The sequence below is a fragment of the Labrus bergylta genome, chromosome 2 (genome assembly GCF_963930695.1).
Source record: "Labrus bergylta chromosome 2, fLabBer1.1, whole genome shotgun sequence".
Lineage (NCBI taxonomy): Eukaryota > Metazoa > Chordata > Actinopteri > Labriformes > Labridae > Labrus > Labrus bergylta.
Window position 1 is genome coordinate 4,299,820 of NC_089196.1, and position 26,809 is coordinate 4,326,628.

The 26,809-nt window shown below is 41.3% G+C and overlaps 2 protein-coding genes across 2 annotated transcripts; one reads left to right on the top strand and one right to left on the bottom strand.

The window, feature by feature from the left end:
- The first annotated feature begins 297 nt into the window (after positions 1-297).
- Positions 298-20,195, top strand: htra4 (HtrA serine peptidase 4). The gene is made up of 9 exons (XM_020648559.3): positions 298-936; positions 11,800-11,899; positions 11,992-12,196; positions 14,814-15,008; positions 15,129-15,161; positions 15,735-15,849; positions 15,966-16,023; positions 16,218-16,313; positions 19,007-20,195. The coding sequence occupies exons 1-9, from the start codon at positions 510-512 to the stop codon at positions 19,170-19,172; spliced, it is 1,395 nt and encodes a 464-aa protein (XP_020504215.1). The 5' UTR covers positions 298-509; the 3' UTR covers positions 19,173-20,195.
- tm2d2 (TM2 domain containing 2) lies at positions 20,058-26,583 on the bottom strand. Its single transcript, XM_020648794.3, has 4 exons — positions 26,202-26,583; positions 25,080-25,167; positions 24,880-24,995; positions 20,058-23,616 (listed from the first exon to the last, which is right to left on the bottom strand). The coding sequence occupies exons 1-4, from the start codon at positions 26,465-26,467 to the stop codon at positions 23,403-23,405; spliced, it is 684 nt and encodes a 227-aa protein (XP_020504450.1). The 5' UTR covers positions 26,468-26,583; the 3' UTR covers positions 20,058-23,402.
- Between the last annotated feature and the right edge of the window lie 226 nt (positions 26,584-26,809).

The following is a 26,809-nucleotide window of genomic DNA, read 5'->3' on the forward strand; positions in this document are numbered from 1 at the left end:
AATTACCACCCCTGCCTTTAAGTTCGACTTTGTTCAAAGTATAACAATAATCTTCCTCCTTATTTATTTCCCCTTTTCTTGACTCTAATAATTCTCTGCAGAAAATGAATAATGTCTTAAGTTACTAATGTCACCTATGAACCTGAAGCTCACCACAGTGTTTACAGTTTAAAACCAGTTCTTAACCACAGACTTAAGAGAAAACCAGTTATCGTCACATAATGTGGTGTCTGTGAAGTCTGTGAGTACATTCCATTGAGGCCACAAAACACATCACAGAGCAGTCTGGAGGGGGACGCAGGACCAACATGCAGCTACTAGAAGATAAATAAACCTGCTGGCTCTGAGCCAGACCTACAGGCTAAAACTGCATGGTGAGATTATTTGAGTTAAGTGGAGGATACCTGGAGGAACTTTATCAGAATACACAGCGGCATCAAGACATCCTAGTTTCCCCTCAGAGACTGAAACAAGAGAGAGAGAGCCCTGCTGTGAATTGATTTCCTGTCATGATGAAGTTTGTGACTGTCTTCACCCTGCTCACCTCCGCGGTCCACGCCGGTCTGCTGAGGAAAAGACAGACCTGCCGGCAGGTGTGCGATGCCTCTCAGTGCCCCGCCGCTCCGCAGGCCTGTCACTACGGACAGGTGAGAGACGCGTGCGGCTGCTGCGTGGTGTGCGCGGCCGGGGAGGGAGATGTGTGCGGGACGCGGAGCGGCGGAGACCTGTCCTGTGGAGAGGGGCTGAGGTGTGACTCCGTCCCGGGGAAGCGCGGTGGCCTCCACGGCACCTGCGTGTGCGCCACCTCCGGCCCGGTGTGCGGCAGTGACGGCAGGACTTATCCCAGCATGTGTCGCCTGAGAGCCGAGAATAAGAGAGCAGAGCTGGGTGAGACCAGCACGGTCATTCTGATCCAGAGGGGAGCCTGTGATTCAGGCAAGTGCAATCACCTCGTTTGTCGTTACTTCTTTCTTTCCATTGCTAAAGCAAACTTTTTACTAATTCAATGACCTCCAAAACATATAATGAAACAATAGTAGTAGTGTTATTAGCAATAATGTACGGAGGCCCTGAAGTCCCAACAAGTAAAAAGAAGTATCTTGTGCCTAGTGGTGTAGTGGTGCCTAAAAAAGTGAAGGGTATACTAGCAGAGGATAAACAGCCTCTTTTATAAACAGTGTCATGTAAGACTACTGCTACATATTTAGTTTGTGTGTACTGTGTTTGTGTGCCAATTAGAGACAGAGTAGTGAGAGTCATCCCTTCACCATCAGAGAAAAAAATTGCTGCATACTAAATATTGTCAATCAAACAATGGTGTAAATCAGAGGAGATGTAGAAGTGGGTAACAGGACTGAAAAGAACATTAGGCGGCTTGACATGCTGATAAAAAAGGCTGATTCAGTTTTAGGCAGGTGGAAGGACTCATTGAGGAAAAGAAAAAACATAATATATTGGACAATGGTGGTCACCCCATAACATAATGGCAGGTCAGAGAAGTAGCTGCAGTGGACACCTAATTTCACTGCCCTGCAGGACTGAGAGGTTCAGGAGATCCTTCGTCCCAGCAGCCATTAGGCTTTTTAACACACAGGCCAATGGTAGCAGCTCATGACTGGAGCTGTCTGCCTTTTTCTTGTTTCTCTCCCTAACACCCTGGGGATTCATGCCATTATAAGAAGCATTAAGGAATATAGAGACTTCTTTTTGTTTTGTTTTTTCACAGTTTGTTCTATTTTTCTAACTTCTGAGCTATGGGACACTCCTGAATTTCCCCCAGGGGGTGAATAAAGTATATTTATCTTTCTTTCTATCTATGGAGACTGAAAAACAAGTGGGTATACCCTGCACTACACCACTGCTTCTGCCCACCTTTTGGGATTTCAGGGGCTTCGTAATAATGATTATAAGAACAGTACATGAATTAAGATTAACAAACTACTAGGAGTTGACCAACTACGTAGGCCTATAATGCAATCTAACTCATTCTATATGAAGCCTAATTGCATGAATGATAAAAATGAAAGAATAATAGCACAACCAATGAGTCCTTCGCTCTGGTACAGCCTTCTCTGTCCCAGCAGATCTTGTGATTCTGAGTCTGTGTGAAGCTGTTTCTGAAAACTCCTCACATACTCAGTGTTTGTGTCATGCCCTTTATTTATTCCTATGTCTCATACATGTATTTAATTTGATAAAAGGAGAACTTCCAATAGGCCTGTGTGTTCATGTTTGGTTATAAAATCATATAACTAACAGTCGGACATTTAGCTTTTATTCATTATTTAAAAAACATTTGAATGCAACACTTTGGGTTGTAACTTTATCTGTATTCATTGTGCTATTTCATCTTTTCATCATTCAAACATAGGTCGTCTTTTTACCCAGAGTTTATGAAAACAAACGATAAGAAATTCATGTTGTTCACAAAGTTTTAGCTGTATTTCTCAGCGTTTCAGACTCTTGCTTTAAATACAGAGTTTGCATAAATCTTTACAACGCTGGTCCCTGGTAAAGATCTGAGCCAGGTATGAATCCTAAAAGTCCTCTGGTAAAAACAAAGATATTGATACTGATCATATTCCTTCTTCTTCCAGACTCACAGACTTAGGCTAATAGTAAAAAGTTAAAGGGGTCATATTATGCTTTTTCTGGTTTTATATGCTCTTTAGTGTGTTTTCCAAGTGTCCTGTGCATGTTTAGGCACATCTATGTGCATAAATTCAAACGCAGCTTCTCCTACGTCCTCCTGTTAGCTGCAGCATTAGCTGCATGTAATGTTATGCAGAAACAGCAACAGATTCTCCAAAATGGTGATTACTTCTCAGCAACGCTATGCTTCTGTGCAGACATAGCCTCTTCATTTTTCCATCTTGTTTAATCAATTTTCATGTGCAGTCTCTTCTCATCCTCAGAGTCGAGAAAATGCATCATTCATCTCTCTTCTTCACAAGCCAGTATTGAAAAACCTTACAGGTGTACAATGTAAATCTTCCTGACAGAATACACCCTCTTCCCCACTGAAAGCAACATGTATTAAACTAGAGTGTTTCTAAGTGCGCACTCACACTAGGCCAAGTTGTCCTTTACCGTCCCACTTCATGACACATTTAGGGATAAAACAGACTCCTAGTTCGTTAAAATGTTTTTGTTGTTGTTTCAAAAGTTTCATTATCCTGTCATCTGTTAGAGGGGAAGTTTGCTGCAGGGAAGACGAAGACTTGTCATAACTTTTGGGGTCCAATGTGAAATCTTTTTAACAGGCCTAGAAATCCTGGTAAGGCTCCTGTCAGCCAGTACCAGGTCCGCTTGCTAGACCTTGTCAAGAACAAGAAGTATTTTCTCTGACATTGGTAGAAATGTATAGTGTTTTGTTTTTGGACGTTGACACTAGGTTGACTTGGAAACACTATGAAGCAGGAAGTAACCCTTACACATTTCTAAACATTTACACATAAGTGAGTTTCTTCTGAGTTCTTCTCTTCTATCTTGTCCCAATAATAAGGGTTGAAGCTGCTCTGTCAAGACATGTATCCAATGGTAAGAGATGCTTAGTACTGTTGAGTGATGGACGCCAGGGATCGTTTGCAATAGCAGGAAGAACTGTTTACATGTATATAACAAAGCACAAAGGTCTGTAAATCAGATGGTCCTTAACAATTGTATTTCCTGTGGTCTAAGATCAACTCTGTTAATATACAGGGTCAATGTCACTGTGTGTTTCCCGACCACAGGGCCTTGGACTTCAGTAGACTGAACCTTTGCTTTGGAGGTATAGCTGCTGCCAGCTGTCTACTTGTGTTAAGTCTTTTCTCAGGAACTTGGTGAGGTTTGTTGAGACCTTTCAAGTTTTTAGCATCCTTTGTTCAATCATGGCATGTGGTTAAAATCCATTTAATCACATTTTTCCCTGATACAAACCAATCGTTTTTCTTGTCATGTTAGAGTCATAAATATTCTACTGTCAACTCGTCAAAACCAAAGTTCAAATGATTTTCTTCCCTGAATATATTTTCATAAATTAAAATGCACAACAGCTATTTTCTTTTTATAATTGTTTGGTTGTGGTTTTGCAGCAGTCAAGCACAACACCATTCAGTGTTAGTGAGGGTGCTCCATACTAAGCTGAAGCACAATTGTCCCCCCTCCGCACACCCCTGCTGGCTTGCACTCATGTTGCTTCAGGACTAACCGGGCCTGAGCACAGTAACTAAGAGAACATGACTGCAACCTTACTGACTTTGTGGTTTATTTTGAGTCATTTTAGTCAGATTCATCCTTAACACTGTGGGATTCCTTGATAATTGTATCGGCTTGGATCGTTTATACTTCTTGTTCACGTTGAGTACCCATGCTTTTGCAGGAAGTGAACCGAGACTAAGCACACAACTTCCAAGCGTGCCAGGGCCAAGGAAGTGAACCATGCTTAAGCATGGCTCGGAGCACTCACCCTGGTCAAACAAACTGGACTTTGGGGGTGAAATGGGCTTGGGCACGGTACAGATTGCCTAATGTGAGTGCGTCCTTAGTTGCTGCCAGCTGTCTCCTTGTGTTAACAAGTCTTTTCTCAGGAACTTGGTGAGGTTTGTTGATACCTTTCCAAGTTTTTAGCATCCTTTGTTCAATCATGGCATGTGCTCAAATTCCATTAGATCACGTTTTTCCCTGATACTAACAAACCGTTTTTCTTGTCATGTTAGAGTCATAAATAGTACAGATTGATAACTTGTCAGAACGGAAATGTTATGTGCCTAAGGTAAGATTTTACTCAAACAGGACAACAAATGGCAACCAGGCCTCATTTCAGTGCCAAGATGGTAGTAGTTTTCGATAATTGCTGCTTTGCTTTCCTAAGCTTTTGGCAACCAGTGGCACCAAATAAAAGGCATTCAGCTCTTTCCTCAGTGTCCTCCTACCTATCAGTGGTAGTAAGTCCACTGGCTTTTGCATAGTGTGAAGTTTATAGCCTATATAGAATGAGTGTTGTGCCTAGTTACCACTCATGGTAGTCATGTTACTGAAGGAGAACTCTGAGATTATATTCGGTCAATATATGACCTAAATCAAAAAGAGAAAGCCAAGGTAGTAAAAAAAGGTTCATTATCAAATAATGTTTCTGTATCGCTTTGTGGTTGAGCTGATCATGAAAACCACAAAATTTAAAAAAGCCTTTTTGTCCTAATAAACATGTTGTGTCTGTTGTGGTCATTGAGCATCACGATTTGTGTCAGGACAATCCGTTTCACATTTGAAGTCGACTGGTCCCTGTCATAGTATGGCAAGCAGCGGCAGCTTGAAAAACGGAAAAATGACTGCTGAGTTTATATATTTTGATTTAGTTTCTTATCATCTTGCTATTTATTTAATAATATTTTCTATATGTAAAGGCATATTTAAAGGAGCAGTATATAACTCTGACACCCAGTGTTAAAAATGGGTAATGCAGTCCAAATTCAAAACATCATAGAGAGAGCTGTTTCCCCCCGCCCCCTACTTTCTAGAGTCAATGCCCATGCAGGTTGCCATATCGTGGACACTGTAGCTTCAGTGTTTATCCAGCTCTGCATGGGTCTGTAAACCTTTCTGTGTTCTAACCTCTCTCCATTTTTCAAAAGCATCTCCAATATTGATCCTAGTTTGAGCACGTTTCTGATCGTGGAGCTTATTAGAAACATGCAGAGGCTTTTTAGGACGGGTACAATCACAATTCTATCTGAACCAGTTCTCTTACCCGCTTCCATCACTGCAACACCTGCTGGTTTACTGTTTGCCGAGTAAACAGAGGGGCTATGTGTATGAATACAGTTAGTTGCTGCACTGACTACCATGCAGAAAGGAAAATGCACTGAGGAAAACTGGAAAAATGTCCTGATGTCTGACAAGCCAAAATGTAACTCTTTGTTTGGAAACCCTGAACGCCCCGTCCTCTGGGCTGAAGAGGTTGCTTGTTATCAGTGCACAGTTCAAAAGCAAGCATCTGTGATGGTATGCATGGAGTTTGCATTAGTGCATATGACATGTAGTTTTGAAGTCAAGACCACACTAACCCAGAGTGCTCAGAGACCAAGACAAGACCACAACATTTAGGGATTGAGACCAATACCATGGCAGGACAAGACCGAGTCAAGAGAAAGTACATTAATATCAATGAAAAATCCTTATCTTATGTGCAGCATACAGGTCACTCACTTGGACAGTAACACCAGGAAGGTTGCAACCATAAGCGGGGGGAAAAAAACAAACTACAGTCTGAGACCGAGACAAGACTGAGTAAAAATGCTTTAGATTCAGAGACGAGACCGAGACCTATAAGAAGTGGTCTTGGCTTTCGAGTACTACAACTCTTATGGCATGGGTAGCCTGCACATTTGTGAAGGTGCAAGTTAATACTGAACCATTTATTCAGGTTTTGGATCAACATATTCTGCCAAATAAACAACTTCTTTTTCAGTGAAGGCATTACTTATTTCAGCAAGACAATGCCAAACCACATCATGCACGCATTACAAAAGCATGGCTCTGAAATAAAGGCGCACTGGTGATAAACTGGCCAACCTGCAGTCCTAACTTGTCACCTATTGAAAATGTTTGGAAGATATGAAGCGTGAAATGAGACAAAGGAGACTCTGACCCGTAGAACAGCCAACATTTTACATTAAGCAAGAATTGTAAAACTGATTTCTCAGTTTGACATGTTGTCTTTGTGCTACTTTCCATTAAACACAAGGTTTAAATTTTCTGAAAATCCTCACATGCTGTTTTTATTTACATTCTACACATCGTCTCAACTTTTTAGTAGGATATTCTGCGGATAAAATACTAGGGGTCTGGCCAGATAAACTCTGGGTAAAGTCCGTGCGAAAAAATGCAGCTGTTTGCGTTCACACATAGCCTAAAGAACCTCCGGGTAGCCAAATCTCTGGAGTTTTTCAGGAGATTTCCGTATGTGTGAAAAGGCTTCAAGTTTACAGATGATGAAAGCCTATACTCGTGTATCGTATCAAAGTTTAAATAAGGTAAATGAGGACAGAGTGGCCCTGTGACTTGCAACAACCTGTCAGCACATTTCAACACCTTCCACTGCCTCTGAGTAATGATCTGGAAACACACAATGCAAATATGTTGGCATACCCAGCTGCCTTCTTGATGCAAAACATGTCTCTGTATGCAAGCAGGAGAGAGAGAGAGAAAGAGAGAGAGAGAGAGAGAGAGAGAGAGAGAGAGAGGGAGAGAGAGCATCCACCAATTCAGGGAACTGTCTGTGTATAGTTTCTATTTTATTCACTTTTGTGCTGAGACTCTATAGCAGGTTAGATGGAGACTCTATAGCAGGTTAGATGGAGACTCTATAGCAGGTTAGATGGAGACTCTATAGCAGGTTAGATGGAGACTCTATGGCAGGTTAGATGGAGACTCTGTAGCAGGTTAGATGGAGACTCTGTAGCAGGTTAGATGGAGACTCTGTGGCAGGTTAGATGGAGACTATATAACAGGTTAGATGGAGACTCTGTGGCAGGTTAGATGGAGACTCTATAGCAGGTTAGATGGAGACTCTATGGCAGGTTGGATGGAGACTCTGTAGCAGGTTGGATGGAGACTCTATAGCAGGTTGGATGGAGACTCTATAGCAGGTTGGATGGAGACTCTATAGCAGGTTAGATGGAGACTCTATAGCAGGTTAGATGGAGACTCTGTAGCAGGTTGGATGGAGACTCTATAGCAGGTTAGATGGAGACTCTATAGCAGGTTAGATGGAGACTCTATAGCAGGTTAGATGGAGACTCTATAGCAGGTTAGATGGAGACTCTGTAGCAGGTTGGATGGAGACTCTATAGCAGGTTAGATGGAGACTATATAGCAGGGTAGATGGAGAGTCTATAGTAGGGTAGATCGTATGTCAATTATGAACTCTGTTATTTTACGAGATGATATGGAAGCCTGCAGGATGTATCTGCCATACTGTTGTTGTGATTGTAAAGCTTGTTGACAGGTAAAATAGTTGGTGTTCTGCCATAGTAGATCTTGGCACTAAACAGACTGTCATGAGCCGATAAGGCTGTTTCTGCAGAGACAAGTTAATCTGTGCGACTCAGTCTCAAGCAGCATGAGTCAGAATGTGCATGATCCTGCAGAGGGCTTGTGTCTTTGATCAGGGAGTAGGGGAGTGTCCACAGAGGGTTGTATTTTCAGCACAACACAAACCGTTACAAGCTTCAAAACGTTGAGGTTCGACCTTCCATTTCCAATTTTAGCCCCTTAGACATTCAACTCTTTTGAAGTATACTCAGTTGTGTAAAACCAGCAGAGTGGGGCAGATAAATCAGTTTTTTAATGACATGGTTTGAGTGTGCATTCACTTTCTCCATGATGTCAGATATCAAAACATACTCAGAAATTCTCAGTAGAATGATTTACCACTAATGAGGCACATTGAGTAATGTGCTCTGAAAATGCAGCCTGTCATTTACTCATATGATAAAAAATAAATGGCAAATAGTCTCTCTATTTCATACGTTTCTGTAGTGTCCTTACCGAAGCACCTCCAAGCTTCTGAGTGAACATAAAAGGAGGAAAATTGAATCTTTTTATTTCTTATTCGACCAGAGAATTAAAACAATTATTTGATCTGTGTGGAACTGCGTTACCTTGATCTGCATGGACACTTAAAGGTCACATATACAAAATACACTTCACCATGTTTTTCTAACACTAATATGTGTCCCTAGTCTGTCTACAAACCCCCCAATTATGAGAAAAGTCCATCCTCTCCGTCTTCTGCCTGCTCCACTTTTCAGAAAATGTGTGCTCAAATAGGCTGTTTGGAGATTTTCCCTTCATGACATCACAAAGGGCAGTAACCCCTCCCCCAGGTGGGTGACACTCCCACAGCTAGATGTTTGTTCTGCCCTCTGAGTCTGCCTTCTCACCGTAAACAATAGGACATGGAGCGAGAAAGACTGAGCCACATCCCCTTCCAGAGAGGGGGCGTGGTCAGACACAGCTCATTTGCATTTAAAGGTACGGACACAGAAACAGCCTGTTCTGAGCAGGGCTGAAATAGAGGGATTTATAGACATGATCAAATACAGGATCAGAGTAAATATTTGGCAAGATACACCACAGACATGTTTTGGGGAGCTATGTGACTTATTTAAACTGGTTTAAAAAGGAGAATAATATGTAACCTTTAATGTGATCAAACTTAAGATGTGAGGGGGCAGTCAGAAGGACTGTGAGGAAGAAAGTGCTTTACTGAGACGATCTGATTGCACACGAAGCAGATGTTATTAATGTGGGTCTGCATCTGTGTGGATGATTAAAAAAAAGGATCAATAAGCTGATCAAAAAAGGTGGCTCTGTGATCAGCATTACCCCAGCCTTACTTGAAGTCACCTTTGATAAGAGAATGAGGACCAAACTAAAACCTGTATTGATGTTTGAAGAGAATCCTTTGTTCAGTGTTTTTAATGGACTCCGAAGCTCCTTCAGTGAGCGACTAGTGATGCCTCAGTGAGCGACTAGTGATGCCTCAGTGTTCTTCTGAACGACTCAGAAGGTCATTTGTTCCAGCAGCAGTCAGATATTTTAATGAACACTTTTAGTTGTGGCTCTGACTCATGGCTTCAAATGGTTTTAATGGTGTTTTTATTATTTTTCTGATTGTAATGTCCATATTGTTTGTTGTGTGAATTCATTGACCAGGCGGCAAATGAGTGTCCGCGCTGGGGATTAATAAAGTTTTCTAATCTAATCTAATTATGTTTTTATCTCGGGATAACGACGCTGGTTTTCCCATGAAACATGTTCATTTCTTGAGATCTCACAAAAGCGGCTGAAGTCTGTGGGTTTATGTGAAGTATATGTCATTAATAGTTAGCTTAAAGCTGTTTTCCAAATAGCATGAAGTTTATTTTCTCAAATATCTTTCCATCAAGGGTAAAAAGAAAACAAAGCAGTGTTTATGTAAGGGCTTGGCTACCAAAGGTTGATAACTCCCCCTCACACAGAGAAAAGGAAGTTGTGCATATCCATCCTCTGGTCTGAAAACTCTAACTTTAAAAAAAAGATATCTACTCTGAAAATGCCAAAGTTTAGGCTTTCAAATAGCAGATGACTATCTCAGATGACATTACAGAAGCTGTCCACTTCAGTACTCGTGCATGATAAAGCCAGATAGTTTGAAAGAACAGGAGGCTAAAGAGGGTTTAATGCACAGAGGATAAAAGAGACACAGTGTATAAGATGTTGGGGAGAGTGAGAAACAGGGAGCAGGAAAATCAAAGTTTGCAAGCATTTTTTTAAAGAATACAACATGATTAAGCATTATAGGGTTTTCAGCTTGACGGTTTAATGGAAGAAACACTATCTGCAGAAAATCTGCAGAACCTCCCGTGTGAACTCAAACAGCATGCAGATCCCAAATGTGATAAGGAAGCTGTAAGGCTGTGAAAGGGAGTGCACCAAAGATGGTCTGGATGACGGATTGCCTCAATTGTTGAGATATTTCAGTCTAATCCAGCAGACTGATCAGTTTCTTTATACTGGCATCCATTGATGGCTTTACAAAAAATAAAAAAATTTAAACTTTAAAGTTGCTGGAGAGGTGCTCCCAAATCCTTGTGCCAGGCACCAAACCCGCTTGGGCACTTTTTCATGTGCAACCCCTCACTCTGACAGCTCTCCATGAGTGAATATCCATTAGTCCTAACTTATTTTCAGTGTGCCACAGAGTTTGGATTTATTTTTCAAGGTATGTTCCTGCAATCGTGCGTACCTGAGAACGTTTAGGCTGTGCGCGGGGTAACCTGTTGACCAGCCATTAGTTCCTGTTTGTGCATGTGTGGAATCCTGGCCTACGGCTGAATTAAAAAATCCACCACTTGAGGCATGTTCCTGGCAGGTTTAGTTTAGTTTATTAGTTTATTTCAATTGTGGACATTGTACAAAATAACATTAGTCTCAGAAGAGAAAAGATGCTTTGAACCAGATTTAGCTAACTAGCTAATTTATGTCTGTTGTCCCTGGGCAGATGATGGCAACAGTAAAATACAGATCAACCAGTCACGCACACACACACACACATAAAAGAGAAGAAGAATACAGAACAATATACAGATTTTAAAATATTATTTACAAGTTTTCACTGAGTTTTAAAAAGTTGCTGAGATGACAACTTAATGCTGACAAGACTGGTTCCCTACAGTCAATCCTTTGACTTAATGGGAGACAGTGTGGAAGTTTTGGAACGGCTTTAAAAGAAAAAGCAGATTGTGCAAAAGCGGAGCCACGTTTGGGGATACTACAATCTCCGCTAGAGGCAGACCTTGAAGCTCTGCTCATGTGCTCGAAGCGAAGTTTCACAAAGCTGTGCGAGTTCTTAGTGCCGTCCCATTATGAAAACATTAAGATGATGATGGTTTTGTTTGATAATGGCGATTTTAGGATGGTTTTGACGCTGATTATAACTTTCAAGAACAGGTTGATGTTGTGCTTGCCTTTGTGCACTTCCTATCTGACTTAAAGCTGGTCATTTACACTTCCTGACGTTGTTTCCTCCTCCTCTAGATCCTTGCTTGTGTTGTACTTACTCTCTGATGTACGACACTTTGGATAAAAGTGTCTGCTTCATGAATTGTAGATGTGTAGCAGAATTGTAGACTGTGTGTGTAGCATTGTCCAAAACAAGGCATAACAACTGCATCCCCCCGGGGAATAAAAAAGTATGTCGTCTCCTTTTTATTCAAATTTATCAGAAACTGATTGACCTAACCTGTCATCTATGATCCTGTGTCCCTATAGGAATGCAACATCCAGGAAGTATGCGCTACAAATTCAACTTTATTGCAGATGTGGTGGATAAGATTGTTCCAGCTGTGGTGCATCTGGAGCTCTTCCAGAGGTAAAATTAACTGAAGCAAAACATCCAAAGTCTCACCTATACCGCTCCTTTTTTTTTTGCTGCTACATAACAGTTTTTCTGTCTTTTGCCAGGGTTCCATTCTCCGGTGAGGAGGTCTCTGTGTCGAGTGGCTCTGGGTTTATAGTGTCAGAGGACGGCTGGATTGTCACAAACGCTCACGTACTCTCTAACAAGCAGCGTATAAAGGTGGAGCTGAAAAGTGGTTTGCAGTACGACGCTACGGTCAAGGACGTGGACCAGAAAATAGACATTGCACTCATCAAAATTGAACCAGAGGTGAGTGGCTTTTGTTCCCTCTGAGCTACCAAAAGGGTCTTCAACTAAACTATGTGTTCTGTTTTCTTTGTTGTCCATGGCTGACATCAAAGAGTGGATTCTGATTTTAAAAAATCCCCTCCTCTCCCCTGGTATCTCCACCCATGGACTCCACCCCCAGTCTAGAACAAAACTTTTGCTCAGGTCTGCCATTTTTATTCTCACTAGTGAGGAGTGATGTCTACGGGGAAAACTCAGGGGGGGGCTCATTGCATTTAAAGAGACACACACACCAAAACAGAGCGTTCTGAGAGAGCTGGTTTATACAGGGTCACAAACCTCCTCTGGTAATTGATTCATGTTATATTTTGACCAAAGCACAGCACAGATGTTTCATTTAGACCACAGGGGACTGTTTGAAAAGGTGGAGAAGGGGTATTCTGTGTCCTCCTTCAAGGAAGAATGTGCAAAATACATAAATGTAGCAGAAATCCAGTAGATCCTGTGTAAATGTCTCTGAGTAATGACTGCCTACAATGAGTGAGATGTCCCGCTGGCTGTGTTGTTGTCTTAACTGTGTTTACATCATGGGACGGCCAGCTCCTCCCCTTGTGTAAAAAAGATGTTTTTAATCAAGGACTAGAGAAAAGTAGAATGACATACTCACTGCTTATTTGAATGTCACACAAGCGTTTTTGGATCATGGTTATTCTGTGTCAATTTAAATTCAATGTGAAGCTACGAGCTAACTAAAGAGCGCTAACATTAGCTTGTTAACAGAACAATGCGACCACAGCCTTGCAGCTTGAGCAAAGGACAATTTTGTCCACCTTTGTGCTAAACTCCTCTGGTGAACTTGATTGGGAGGTGGGTTGGAAGTGTGCAGTTTGTTTTGGTTTCATGCTGGTGCTCAGGGGCGACATCTACTGGATCAAAAATTTGCACATTCTTCCTTTAATGTGGTCAATCTTTCATCTGACTTCCTCTAGGGTGGTATTTGGTTATGCCTTGTAAAAATTCAAAGCCTCTGCTCTCCTGTGTTGAATACTTGGGAGTGCTGTTCTGAATAAAACATTCTGCTCCTTAGACATGCTCTTACACAACCACCTGCTTTGTATGGTAGGAGGGACTCCTCTTCAGTCAGAGCCCACTTAGCATGAAACACGGGGTCAACATTTTTAGAACTGATTTTTTCTTCAGTGTCTCAAGGAGTCAAACTTTCAGAATCACATATTGACAGCCCTATAGGTGAAGGAGTTGGTCTTCTAACAACCAAGGAGTGGTGACAGCTTAACCATGCTTTATCTCTTTGAGGAACATTCCTCTTAAGCTTGCCTAAAAGGCATATATAAGGCTCCATGCCCTGAGAGATGGGGCTATAAATTAAGGTAAATGTCGACACCCTACACTTAAAGGGGGCAGGTGAAGACGTGCTAAAGCTTATGGAAGTTTCATTCATGCACAACAAATACCCTGTTAAAATCAAAATATAGTAATTACATAGATTAGTGCTTGAAGAATTAAACGCCCATTTCCACCAGTCATATCCAGTGTTAGAAAAGAAAGTGCGGTGGCCCTGAAGGTCAACTGTAAAAACATTTCATGAAAAAAACATTTATTGCAACAAAACCTTTCAGAAAACAGAAATTTAGCCGTATTTGTTTGTGATTGGAGAGAATCCAGGTCATTAGTAACAGCCATGTATCACTGACTTAACATATTGCCTGTTAAGCATTGCCCAATCTGGGCAACTCTTTTGATACCCCAAACCCCGACTGTATAGTCAAGTGACTTAATCCAACCACTCTGTGCCACTGTTGCTTTATAGGAGGGATATGTAACCCTGACACCTAGTGTTTATAATAGGTACTGCAGTCCAAATCCAAAACAGAGATGTTTCCCCCCGCCCCCCTCCTCTTTAGAGTCGATGCTCATGCAGGTTACCATGTCACAGACACTGAAGCTTCAGTGTTTATCCAGCTCTGCATCGGTCTGTAAACTTTTCTGTGTTCTAACCTCTCTCCATTTTTCAAAAGCATCTCCAATATTGATCCTAGTTTGAGCACGCTTCTGCTCGTGGAGCTTATTAGAAACATGCAGAGGCTTTTTAGGTCGGGTACAATCACTTCTATCTGAAGCACTGCTCTTGCACCTTTCAATCCTCCAACACCTGTTGGTTTGCTGTTTGCCTGGCAAACCGAGGGGCGTCCAAAACGGCTGTGTGGGGGGGTGCCTTAAAAGCGCCTACCTTCTCTGGTCCAAACAAATCCAGAGCATTCAGGACCAGAATCTGAAGTTAGAAAGAAGGACATACTGGCTGCTGCATTGTTGTCAGAGGAGACAGCACTTCAACATAGCATGTTTCCTTAATGTCTGATCATATAGTAAGGTCACTTTATCATTTCACTCAGTAGATATCTTACAGATTGGTCCTTTAACATCCACCACAAAATATTCTTAAAATATAAAGTAAATGCAATGTATTTTGATGCTGGGCCTTAAAGCTCTTTAGAACATGTATTGAAACTGAACAAAAAAGTTCCAAATAATTAAATGATGACTTTATTTCACAGAGTGTGTATTCCTGTTCCATTCCATGATTGTTATCCATATCTGAATCTGCTGTGCCCTCATGCAGAGTCCCCTGCCTGTGCTCCGTTTGGGCCAGTCCTCAGACCTGCGCCCCGGTGAGTTTGTGGTGACCGTGGGGAGCCCGTTCTCCCTGCAGAACACCGTCACCACTGGCATCATCAGCTCTGTCCAGCGCAATGGCCTGGAGCTGGGCTTCAAGGACTCGGACATGGATTACATCCAAACAGACGCAATCATTAATGTCAGTGAGGCCACAGTCATGATAACTACACAATCATGTCCTTGTTTTGTATTACATTTCATTTACCTGGATAGGTGTCTGAAGTCATGAACAAGTTTTTGTTGCTCTGTTTTTTCACAGTACGGCAACTCTGGTGGGCCGCTTGTAAACTTGGTAAGATGACATTTCAAAGTATGAAAAGAGCATAATAACAACATTTCATTTGCACATTTGTTTTGCTCTATGCTTTCCAGGTGATCACTCTAGTCTTATTTATCTCTTCATGGTTCTGTATTCATTAACATCCACACTGCTCGCTCATTTTAAAGATTACCTGGCCTCATTCACAAAGCGTTCTTAGGAACAAATTTGATCTTAGTGGGCGGTTACCTATGCTAATTGTGAACAACATGCACAAGCTTTCAACTTTTTAACACTAAGAGATAAGAACACAGCTGCGCACAATTCAGTTATTTAAGAACACGTTGGTGAATCTGACGGAGAGTCTTCTTAGAAATCTTCTTAAGACAAATCTTAAGAAGATACTAATGAGTGAGGTCCAATGTCACCGCAGTTCTTTACTAAAGGAGAATTTTTGCCATAGCGACAGTCCATTTCTTGAATCACCTATCACTGGGAAATGACAAATACTGGTCTACAATATCCAAGGCCTTTTTGTAAAAAAAAAAAAAAAATCATTTAAAGACAGATCTCTAACGGCTCTGTTTTCATTTATTGGTTGAACAGGACGGAGATGTAATAGGCATCAATACTCTGAAAGTGGCAGCAGGAATCTCGTTTGCCATCCCTGCAGACAGAGTGCGACAGTTCCTCGCTGAATCCTACAACAGAAAAGTCAGCGGTGAGTAATGAGTCATGTCGGTGTGGCTGAAACGGGACTTTCTCCAGTAATGAGTACATCATTACATTTATACATTTAAAAAAAAAAAGTAAATTATTCCTTCATTTGCCTTTAAGGGAATACAGATCAGAAGAAGAAATACATTGGTGTCCGGATGCTGCAGCTTTCACCATCGTAAGTACACGAGAGGAAATGTTTTCCATGAGACACAAATTCATTTTCATTCCAGATAAAACAACTCGTTAAAAATCACTCTGATAAAATCCAGTATATCTTATAATAATTTCCCATCGTTGTTAATCAAACACAGGACATAGAGGTGTATATGAGTCATATACAGTAAAACAACATTTTCTCCCTCTCACCAGTTTGATCCAGGATCTGAAGGAGCGTGAGAGAGACTTTCCAGATGTGAGCTCAGGGGTTTACATTTATGAGGTTATACCTGGAACAGCTGCATCCAGGTGAGAGTCGCTCCCAATATGTGGTGTGAAGTCCCAATACAATTCTATGAAGGAGTATAAGGGCCACGTTAAGGGAACATAAATTAATGAAAATTAAGCTGTAAATTTACGAGACTGTTAAGGGGAATTTGTTTTTTAGATTTTGTGATTAAAGTCATACATTTATGAGATTAATGTCGTAAATTTACGAGAATAAAGTTTTACAATTACAAGATTAATTCTCATAATTTACAAGAATACAGTCACAAATGTATTACATTTAGTAGAGAAATCAAGAATTTACGAGATTAAAGCCGTAAATGAGAAAAACGTTTTTAGAAAATAATTTACAAGATTAAAGTTGAGATTCTCTTAAATTTACAGCTTTTATCTCAAATTTTGTTAATTTTTTTTCATAAACGTGGCCCTAATACTGCATCGTACACTTAAGCTGATGTCACACTTCTTAGTCTTCATTAGAGTCACAGGTCACATGTAACCAGCACTACAAGATGGATGTAAAATTGACTGACATTCCTCTGGTCATCTAACTTTTCCTAATGTTTGAAGCTGTGTTAATATGAATACCTGCGTGAAAAGAACCCTAACCCATCAGAGAATTTACGAAGAATTTAATAACTGCAAAACATTCGACAGATACAGATATATTATATATTATATATTTCATTGAAGTCAAGAAAAAGAGGATTGTAAAGGATTTAGGGGGGGGGGTATTTAGGGGACAGAACGCGAGTGTGGGAAACAATTTAAGAGACATGGGATGTACCCTAGTTTGTTTGAGTAATCTTCTTCAATACAGAGACTGCCATTGCTGGGCTTCAATATCCCCCTTCAGTAACCAATGGAGGACGACAAAATGCTTGTTCTTAAGATTAAATCTGTGTTGTTTCTCTCCCCCCCCCCCCCCAAATTAGGCACATTTCCAAATAAGCCAGCAAGCAAGTTGTTCTTTTTAGGAGAGCATTACCTGGAGCTCATCAGTATGATTTTCAGTTAGAGCTTGTTTAGGCTCTAGGTTTTATGAAATGTATTCTGTGAAATGGCATTAAAATCCCCGCAGTTCTCAAGGCTGCAGATTGAACTGTGATCCTGCTGCTCATTATACTTGTTCTTTCCAAAGGCGAAGCTTTGACATCTTTCTCTTGGTGAAGAAAGGACCTCTCTCTCTCTCTCTCTCTCTCTGACTGTGACAATGTGACAATTTTACCTCGACAATGCTGAGTAGTGTGCTACACTTGTCCTGGTATCTGACACCAGTGCGAGGTCTCTGGTGTACTGTCAGGATCAGTGTACATAAGACCATCGGCTGGAGTAAATACCTCCGATGTAAATGTCAAGCAGTGCAGTGCTTTATAAAGCCATGACCCCACCACTCCCAGTGTGTATGTGTCTCTTGATGGGGGAAAGAACCTGAGACAGGAACAGGCTCGTCTAAAGGTCAAGTGTGGTTTCCCGAGGGGGGGGGGGGGGTGGTTTAAAGGGTTTTCTATACAGTATGGAGTATTTTCTTGGTTTGAATAAGTTGGGAAAAGAAGAAGAGATAATATTGATGTTTTTGTGTGTTCTTTGAATGATCAAGAGTGCTTTCTGTGAAGGAAACTTCTTCCTGGGGTCCACAAATACTTGATACTAGACTTCACACAAAAAAAGATTCAGGAGACATGTTCTGCTCACATGTAATACTGTGTCTTTCTAAGCCGGTTCCTTCACATAGGCTTGGTATTTATCCTCAAGAGGATGCTAACGTCAGGGGAATGTTTCATTAGCATATATTTGTTTATTGTCCCCTTTAGTTAAATATACATTAAAAGCAGCAGCTTAAACTTCTGTGGCTAATTTCCAGCTGTATAGTCCCCGGCAACCTAAATGGTTATAATCTTCTGATTTGTTCAATCAGTCAGTCATTATATCTGATTTTCTGGTCAGATAATGGAGTCAAGACACAGATATAAGGAGAGGAATAAAGTGACCTTGGTTGACGTAGTCACGACTAACCATGTATCAGTACAGCTGTGAAGAGAAGGAGCTAAATGTCTGTACATCTACAGAGATACTGAATTTTTAATCACACTTTCCATTGCGTTTGGAGAAGTCAGTCAATAAGGCAGACTCAGGAAAGCTCAGTGTTCATTTTTGGTTGCTGTCAACATTTTGCCAATTTCGGAGCTGGAACCTACTAAACCCTGAAACCATGGAGATTGAACTGTTTGCTTCTCTGTTAGGCACTTTCCACATGAACCCTAAAACAGTTTTAGTAACATTTTTCCCCCTGGATTCTTCCTGACTTGCTTGTTCACAAATACACCTCCCAGAGGGGGGACTATCCCTATCCTTGTGGGAGAGGAGGTTGGGGGGTCTTAGGAGGTAGTACATGAAGTGGTGCAGCATGCAGAAGTGGTGGACTAGGTAACAGAGTCCGACACTACAATGAGAATGTTTTCCTTTATATAAGTCCCTACAGCGTCATATTTGATGTGTTGGTCAACTCATAAACCTGCTGTGTAATAAAACTTTGGATTGAGAACTAACAGTAATAGCTAAAACAGTTAGAATTAAACATATATGGAAAAACTTGCTATTTCTACTGACATAACAATTTCTTCAATCAAATACAGAAAACTTTGGCTTTTTTTGTCTGAACAAGAAGTTTTAGAATCCGGTGCTGTATGTTGATGTGTGTCCTCTCTCGACAGTGCTGGCATGATGGAGCGTGACGTCATCATCAGCATCAATGGGCGGATCATCCACACCACACAGGAAGTGAGCGAAGCCATCCACGGCAGCACGGCGATCTCAGTGCTGGTGAGGCGAAAAGACGAGGACATTACGCTAACTATCGTTCCTGAAGAGATGGACTGATGCCACAGACGGACATTAAAGAAAAATGTGTTTTGAAGTACTGTTCAGCTTTTTATTGATGCATGCTGCATCTGTTGGTCTAGGTGTAACCACGTTTTTTGGAGTTCCTCAGGATAAAAGAGTTGAGGCCAATTTCGATTTTTATATAAATAATCAACAGGGATAAAAAAAAAAAAAATATCAAGACACCAATCTGTACACCCTTGGCAGGTAGCAACAGGACACATCACATACTAGCTGACTGAGAAAACGAGCCGGGGTTGTAAAAAATGTCCCAGTTTTCAAAATAGTACAGTAACATGACATGACATGCCGTTATCCTTGAAATACCCATACAGCTCATTTTGTGAAACTATTTGATGCAAATGAAGGAACTGAGTGTTACAAAACAGGTGCATGCACCAAATAAATAAAGTGGTATTTGGACTTGAACCCAGCGACAGCCAAGTTCCCAACCTGAGGCCCGACAGTCTGAGCTACAGCTGGCCAATCTCCCAACAAGTGGACAGCCTACTATACGTTATCCTCTGAGCCACAACGACCCCTGAAACTGCTGTAATCATCTCTAAAGTGAAGGTTTAACTTCAGCACAGGACACCTAAAGGGAGCTATCCATCCAGTCCAGTGAACTCAGTCAATATCTTCAAGTGTTGAGTTTAGAGTTCAAATATAGCCGCTTTTGATCCACGTGTATGCGGAGACAACCAGCTGCGTCAGCCTTTGTACAATGCGTGTTACTGGAGGATTCCTCTAGAGAGAGCGACACAAAAATAAGGGGAAAAACACCGAAGTAGAGATGATCTGTCGCCAGCTCTCAGCAACAACACATCATTGTGCAAGTATACACTTAATAAGTCAAAGACAACAAGACAGATCTACAATCAGTGGTTTTATCTGAGTTATTTTATTTCATGAGAATCGAGCGAGTAACGATTGCAAGAAAAGAAAAAGTCAGATCAACATTACAAAGAAACCAGAAACACTTTAATTCATCACAAAAAAAGGCAAATAAATAAAAAGAGACGTGGATTAAACAGTTCATGTAAAAAAATTAACACTTACCAAGCAAAGCTTCTTAAGCTTAAGATAAATACTATATACAATATTTTACAAGGTCAAATGAACTCACTTTGACTTTTTACAGATTAAGGGCGATTCTGCTTGGTTTAGATCTCAACATGGAACGGAACAAAAAATTCCATCAAATAAAAGGAAAGGTTTCGTGTTTGAAAAACTCTCTGAACATATGTTGACAACTGTGATATGAATTTCCACTAGTGAATTAAAGCTGCAGTATTTGATGTCACGTCTGAATGTTTTCAACAATTTAAAGGTCATGTTATTTAAAATCCACTTCACCATGTTTCTCTTACACTAATATGTGTCTCTAGTCTGTCTGCAAACCCCCCAATGAGAAAAGTCCATCCTCTCCGTCTTTTGCCTGCTCCACTTTTCAGAAAATGTGTGCTCAAACAGGCCGTTTGGAGATTTTCCCTTCATGACATCACAAAGGGCAGTAACCCCTCCCCCAGGTGGGTGACACGCCCACAGCTAGGTGTTTGTTCTGCCCTCTGAGTCTGCCTTCTCACCGTAAACAATAGGACATGGAGTGAGAAAGCCCGAGACACCCAAGACCTTCCAGACAGGGGGGGTGGTCAGACACAGCTCATTTGCAAATTTAAAGGTACAGACACAGAAACAGCCTGTTCTGAGCAGGGCTGAAATAGAGGGGTTTATAGACATGATCAAATACAGGATCAGAGTGGATTTAGAACAAGACACTTCACACACACGTTTTGAGGAGCTCTGAGACTTAATGAAACTGGTTTAAAAGGAGGAGAATGAGTGACCTTTAAGATGTTCCGCAAGCTGAAAATATATCACCTGCTAAAAATGATGTCGTCTTTTTGATGATCTCAAAGGGTTTTTATGGGTCCTTCGACAATGAAACCTGCTCTACCTGTGAATGAGCTTATAAACCTTCAGCTCAGGCAAAGACAAGAAATTTAGTAAAGAATGAAGATTTTAATTCTCAAGAGACCCGTGCCTAGAGAAGGTCAATGAAGATCAAGATTTGTTTTCGTTTGAGACATTCAGGTCAGACTCGACACCTGACTGCTCCTGTACAGCACTCGAGGAGTGACTGAAGGGAAAGGAATTCACTCGTTGTTCTGTCTCCTGACATTCAAGTCAAAACTTAAAAAACAATAAATCACAGCCTGACGACTTGTGTGAACGCTGTCCATCTCAGGTTGTATCTTCCTCTCAGCTTGAGGCTGTGTTGTTAATCACTCAGAGAACAGCTGAAACACATTAAAGCAGCAGAAATATCTGAACGCCTCCGATAGAGGAGGACTCTGCTGAAGGGTCAACTGAAGAAGGGAAGCTCAGATCATGAGCGCGTGTAGGAGGTTGTCCTTAGTAAACTGCAGGATATTTCTAAGATCACTTGTTAAGAGTTTAAATGGAAGGTGGCTGTCACCTACACAGTGCATCACTACAGAGTGAGAGGCAAACATAAATAAGGCAGGAACAGGAAGACAGGAAGTGTTTGGTTTTTTTGTCCAGCCCAGACAATGCCCAGCATATATTTATAGATGTATAATCCTCATGTCGGTAGTCTTGAGTATTTCCTCAGATTTCATACCAGATATTTATAAATCCACACACTGGATTCACATTTTACTTTCAGAACATTTTGGAGGATTTTTGGTGATTTTCACTCCTGTTGTTCAATTCTTTTAAAAAAAAATGTTTTTGGGGCTTTTTGTGTCTTTATTGTAGAGGTAGGACAGTGGATAGTGATAAATTGGCGAGAGAGAGTGGGTAACGACATGTGGGAATAGGAGCCATAGGTCGGTTCTGAACCCTGGCCACTACTGGAGGATCACAGTACGGACCTACCACTACACCACCAGCACCCCATTGTTGTTCCCTTCATTTGGACAAAACAGGAAAAGAAAAAACACATTGTTGCCTGTTGGTTTTGGATCTGCTTGTGAAAGCTGAAGTATGGACAAACAACGAGGTGACTTTCTCTGTGATGTCACATGAAGCTTACTGAATGAGATTTATTCAGGTTGCATCTTTCTGAGCGGTATGCTTCTATCCTTTAATTAACTGATAACTATAGAGATGTGTACAAGTCCCACAATGTCGACATTTTCTCTTATGTTTTGACGATGAAAAGAAGTCAGTGTTTGTTCAACAGGCGACTTCATCTGTCCAATTAAAAACCTCTGCTCTGAATCAGGAGTTCCAGAAATCTTGCTGTGTTTCGTTTGTGGTGTAAAAGCAAAATGAACAACTGCCTGATGTAATGATGGTAGGAATGTAATATTAGCATAAAAACAAGGACTGGACTGCTATTTAGACCATCTTCAGACCATCAGCCGATAAATAATCAATCGTATGTATATCTCAAGTAAATCAGTTGGTGCATCTGGCTGTAGTTATGCTTTTAAGTAAGTTAAACAATTCAAAAGGTTTTTGTTTTTTCAGTCAGAACCAGCGGTGAGATGTTGACTTTCAGCTTCCAGCTAACATTAGCTGAGCTGTCTGCCATTGGCTGTTGTGATTTCATCATCCAGATTTTTTAATCCTTAATATAAAACGTGTTGGAGATGATTTGGGGGGCTCTTATAGATGCCATTTTTGAGGTTTGAGAGTGGGTCTATTAAGACCTAACATTAACAGACCATTTGGGCCGAGCGTTGGTACCAACCAAGGAATTCAAGATGGGTGATCAGACGTACATCACCCTGAATTTCATGTGCACTAAGCCCGGCCGTTTGGCAACAATGTATGTTTTTTTTCTTGGCACGGGTCAATGTAACCGAACGTTTAGTTCTAAAGTAACCTTACCTATAAAATGCCATTACCACCTTTTTCTGAAAACTGCAAGAACGGTCTTTGTTATGCAATCTCAAAGTAGGATATTTAAAGGGAATACAATTAGAATGGAACCTTGTACGAGTCCTCAGGAAGTCCGTGGACTCCACTTTGCACAGCTGAGCTAAAAATCCCCCATGGGGTGGACCAGCACAAGGATTCAGAATCATGGCAGGCTGAGACCATGTCCCTGGAGTTCTTGATATCTAACAGATGATTTCAGAATGGGAAGCCTTCGGTCTCACTCCGCTGTCTGTCTCACTCCGCTGTCTGTCTCACTCCGCTGTCTGTCTCACTCCGCTGTCTGTCTCACTCCGCTGTCTGTCCCACTCCGCTGTCTCAGTAGTAGGTGCACCAGTTGCTGTAATCGCTGGGCATCAGACCACCGGTGATGAGCAGGATCAAGTCCACAAACCACCAGATTCCCAGGCCTCCAAGGGTTAACAGCTTCCCAACGGCAGTACCGGTGTGGCCCAGGCAGAAACGATCGACGCCGAAACAACCGAGGAAGAAGGAATACAGCAGCGTGGTGATGAAATAATGCCCAGTATATCTGTACAAAACAAACAGTGGAAGAGGACGGTAAGGTTTTATGTCAACTGGAAAAAAACGTAAACAAATGTCCAGAAAAAAAGATAAATCATGAATATTAAGAGTCAACTGAAATATGCTGATGTCCTGAAGATATCTAGTGTTCGATATGCTGTCATAAAATTAAAAGACTTTATTAAACTTGTGTGAAGATCAACTCCAGTGCTACGTATAGAAGGAGTGGACAACATCAAAGCTAAACCTGTTCTGTAAAGCATAATGTGTGTGCAGAGACAGATCATTAAAGGCCTTTCAGCAGTCTCTCTTTGTTCATGAGCGGCTCTGATTGTGTCCATCAGCTGCACGTCTCTGATCTCTATACAGCTTCTACAGAGAGTCTCTCTGTGTGCTGATGAATTCACAGAATGTGGACATATGCCATCTAAAAAAAGTAAAGGTGAGATTCTATTCATTTGTGAATATTGCCCTCTAGTGGTATGATACAGTTACTACACATTTCTGTCTGAAGGTACTGGATCAGATCTTTATTTTAGAAATAGCAAAGTGGATAGGGTCGGAAATCAGGGAGAGAGAGATAGATAGATGGGAACTCTATTAATCCCTTGGGAAGGTTCCCTCAGGAAATTCAGATTCCAGCAGCAGGTAACACCAAAGGATAGAACAGCACACGGATACAAAAAATTAAATAAAAAACACAAGTTATATACAAATAATATGCTGTACACAGTAGCAGCAATAGACATGTCTAAATAAAATATACCGGTACAGATTTATTATAAATAAATAGAGAGAGAGAGAGAGAGAGAGAGAGAGAGAGAGAGAGAGAAACGACATGCAGGAAAGGGAGCCAAAGGTCAGACCCAAACTGGGGCCACCTGCTTCGAGGACTACAGCCTCTATTCATCGGGCATAATCTGTAGTTTGAGTGTTTTTGTACGACTACAAACATGCACAGCTACATAATGTATTCAATCTTTGCTTCAGTCTCCACCAAATTAGCCTGCATTTCAACCAACACACGTCTGTTTACAGGATGAGCCCTTTGAGTTGTTTCTTCTTGGTATCATAACACGTTATTGATTGCGTCTGTCTTGTAAACTAAGGACACGTCATGATCACATAAAGCCATGCACGTGTGTTAGACATTGTGTAGGCCACCCAGTGTAGGCAGCCCAGTGTGAGTGTGCCCTAGGTACTGTGTGAATGGAAGTTGGGAGTAACAGTATTTCACATGTAGATACGTTTCCAGCAGGATGTTTCTTACTTGATGCACGGTACGTTTCCTCTGAGGAATTCTCTGGGTCCAGCACACTCGATATCATCCAGAGCAGTGCAGATCACCGGTGTGTGGTTCACCTCTTTTTGAGTCTGGCCTCCCCACTGAACATAAAAAAAAGGAGTTAAAAGTTAATGACTGAGTGAGTGATCGACAAACATCGACATTCTTAACTGAACAAAACGTACCCAAACACAACCGTGGCCCATCTCCAGATAGGCACTGCTGTTGCCTGCATGATCTACTGGGTCTTGGCAGTAGATGAACTCCTCTGGTCTTAATCGTGCAGAGAAGGTGTAAAAAGGCAGAGTAAGGACAGTTAGTAAGCCACTGTTGGAAAATGACCAAAACACACAATAGGAACATTCAGATCTCATTATTTCCAATTGTCTTTTATGATATCTGACAGCTTTTAACTTTATAAATATTTTCAGAAAAACAATCCAAGTTGAGTTTGTTTTCCTGCCTCTTTTATATCAAAACCATACAATGAATTCTCCATATATCTGATGTGCTGATTACGTTCCAGACATAGAAAAAGTACGTTCCAGGAGAGCATTTGTCCCGTTAAAATACGGATAGAGCTAAAGCTTGAATCCTGTTTTATTAAGGGGGTTGAGAATAATGTTAAATGAACTTTTGGAAACAGCACTGGTTTAGGGACGGCATTATTGATGTAGAAGGGAGCATGACAATGGTTCTAAGAGCGGTTTCCTTTGCAGGTGTTATGTCGAGAAATGTATCCCTGCTGAAAATTGCATGCACAATGCAAAATAAGGCAGACACAATTTCTACAACACTGCCGAATTTTGCATCCACCCTTACATTTCCTCTACAGACATTTCAGAGTCAAATACTTTTTGCAGGTCATATTTACGCAGGTTAATGAAAATGCGTCTTCTACAGAATAATAATGACACCTCACTTTATTAAGTATAAACTTCACAGATCTGCACCCAGAAAAAATATTGATATCGTTTTCAAATACTTGAACGAGGTGCATGCCATTATTGGCAGGGATGCATTTCTCGGCATAACACAGAGGTTACGGTGAAAAGAGTTACCGTGTTGTCTGACGACTTTCAGCCGGATGCGTCTGTGGTTGTCGTAGTTACAAAAGATACCGTAACCATAGACTGTGGTCGTAACACACAAAGGTGCTTAAAATGCGCTTTTCCAGTCTATGGTCCAGATACGTAGTCGGCTGACAGTCGCCAATTGACACAGTCACTCTTTTAACCGTAACACCAGTCTCCCAACAGCAGCTGTGGATAGTTAGCATTAGCATGAAAACATCACATGATACTCACAGATAGCTGCAGAGGACCACTGGTGATGGTGGTTTGTACTCGTACGTCTCTGTATAGTTCGTACTTTCTACCGGTATTTCATTTTTCACCGAGTCTGTCGTCTGCTCGCTGAACGGGACCGACGTCGCCCCCGGACCGGGAGACGCAGCGGGCGTGTCCGTGGTGGTCGAGTTTTGAGAGTGAATTCCGTCCAGACATTGTAACAGAATCACCGTCAGCAGGAGTAAGAACTGTCCACACAACAGAATATAACTCACTGAAATCATTGTCAGTGTGAAATTACGACTTGTATCCAGAAAGAACAACCATACATGACGAACAGTCAGCTCGGCACCTAAACGACGCAAAGGATATGTTTTGGTCGCGTGTATGACGTCATCAAAGGGCGCAGTGGAATGCAAAATATTGAAAGTACGGCAAGCCATATGTTGCCTCGCATTTCTTTTATTTGATATGTCCTGGCTCTGCGATTATCTAAAAAAACATATTGTAACGTTTTACTTGAAAACACAACATACTGATACCAATACAGCAAGGAGGACGGTTACAATTTTTTTTTTTTACAAGATTAAGATTTGCTTCTCAGCTTGAGTCCTGTTAGCGTACTA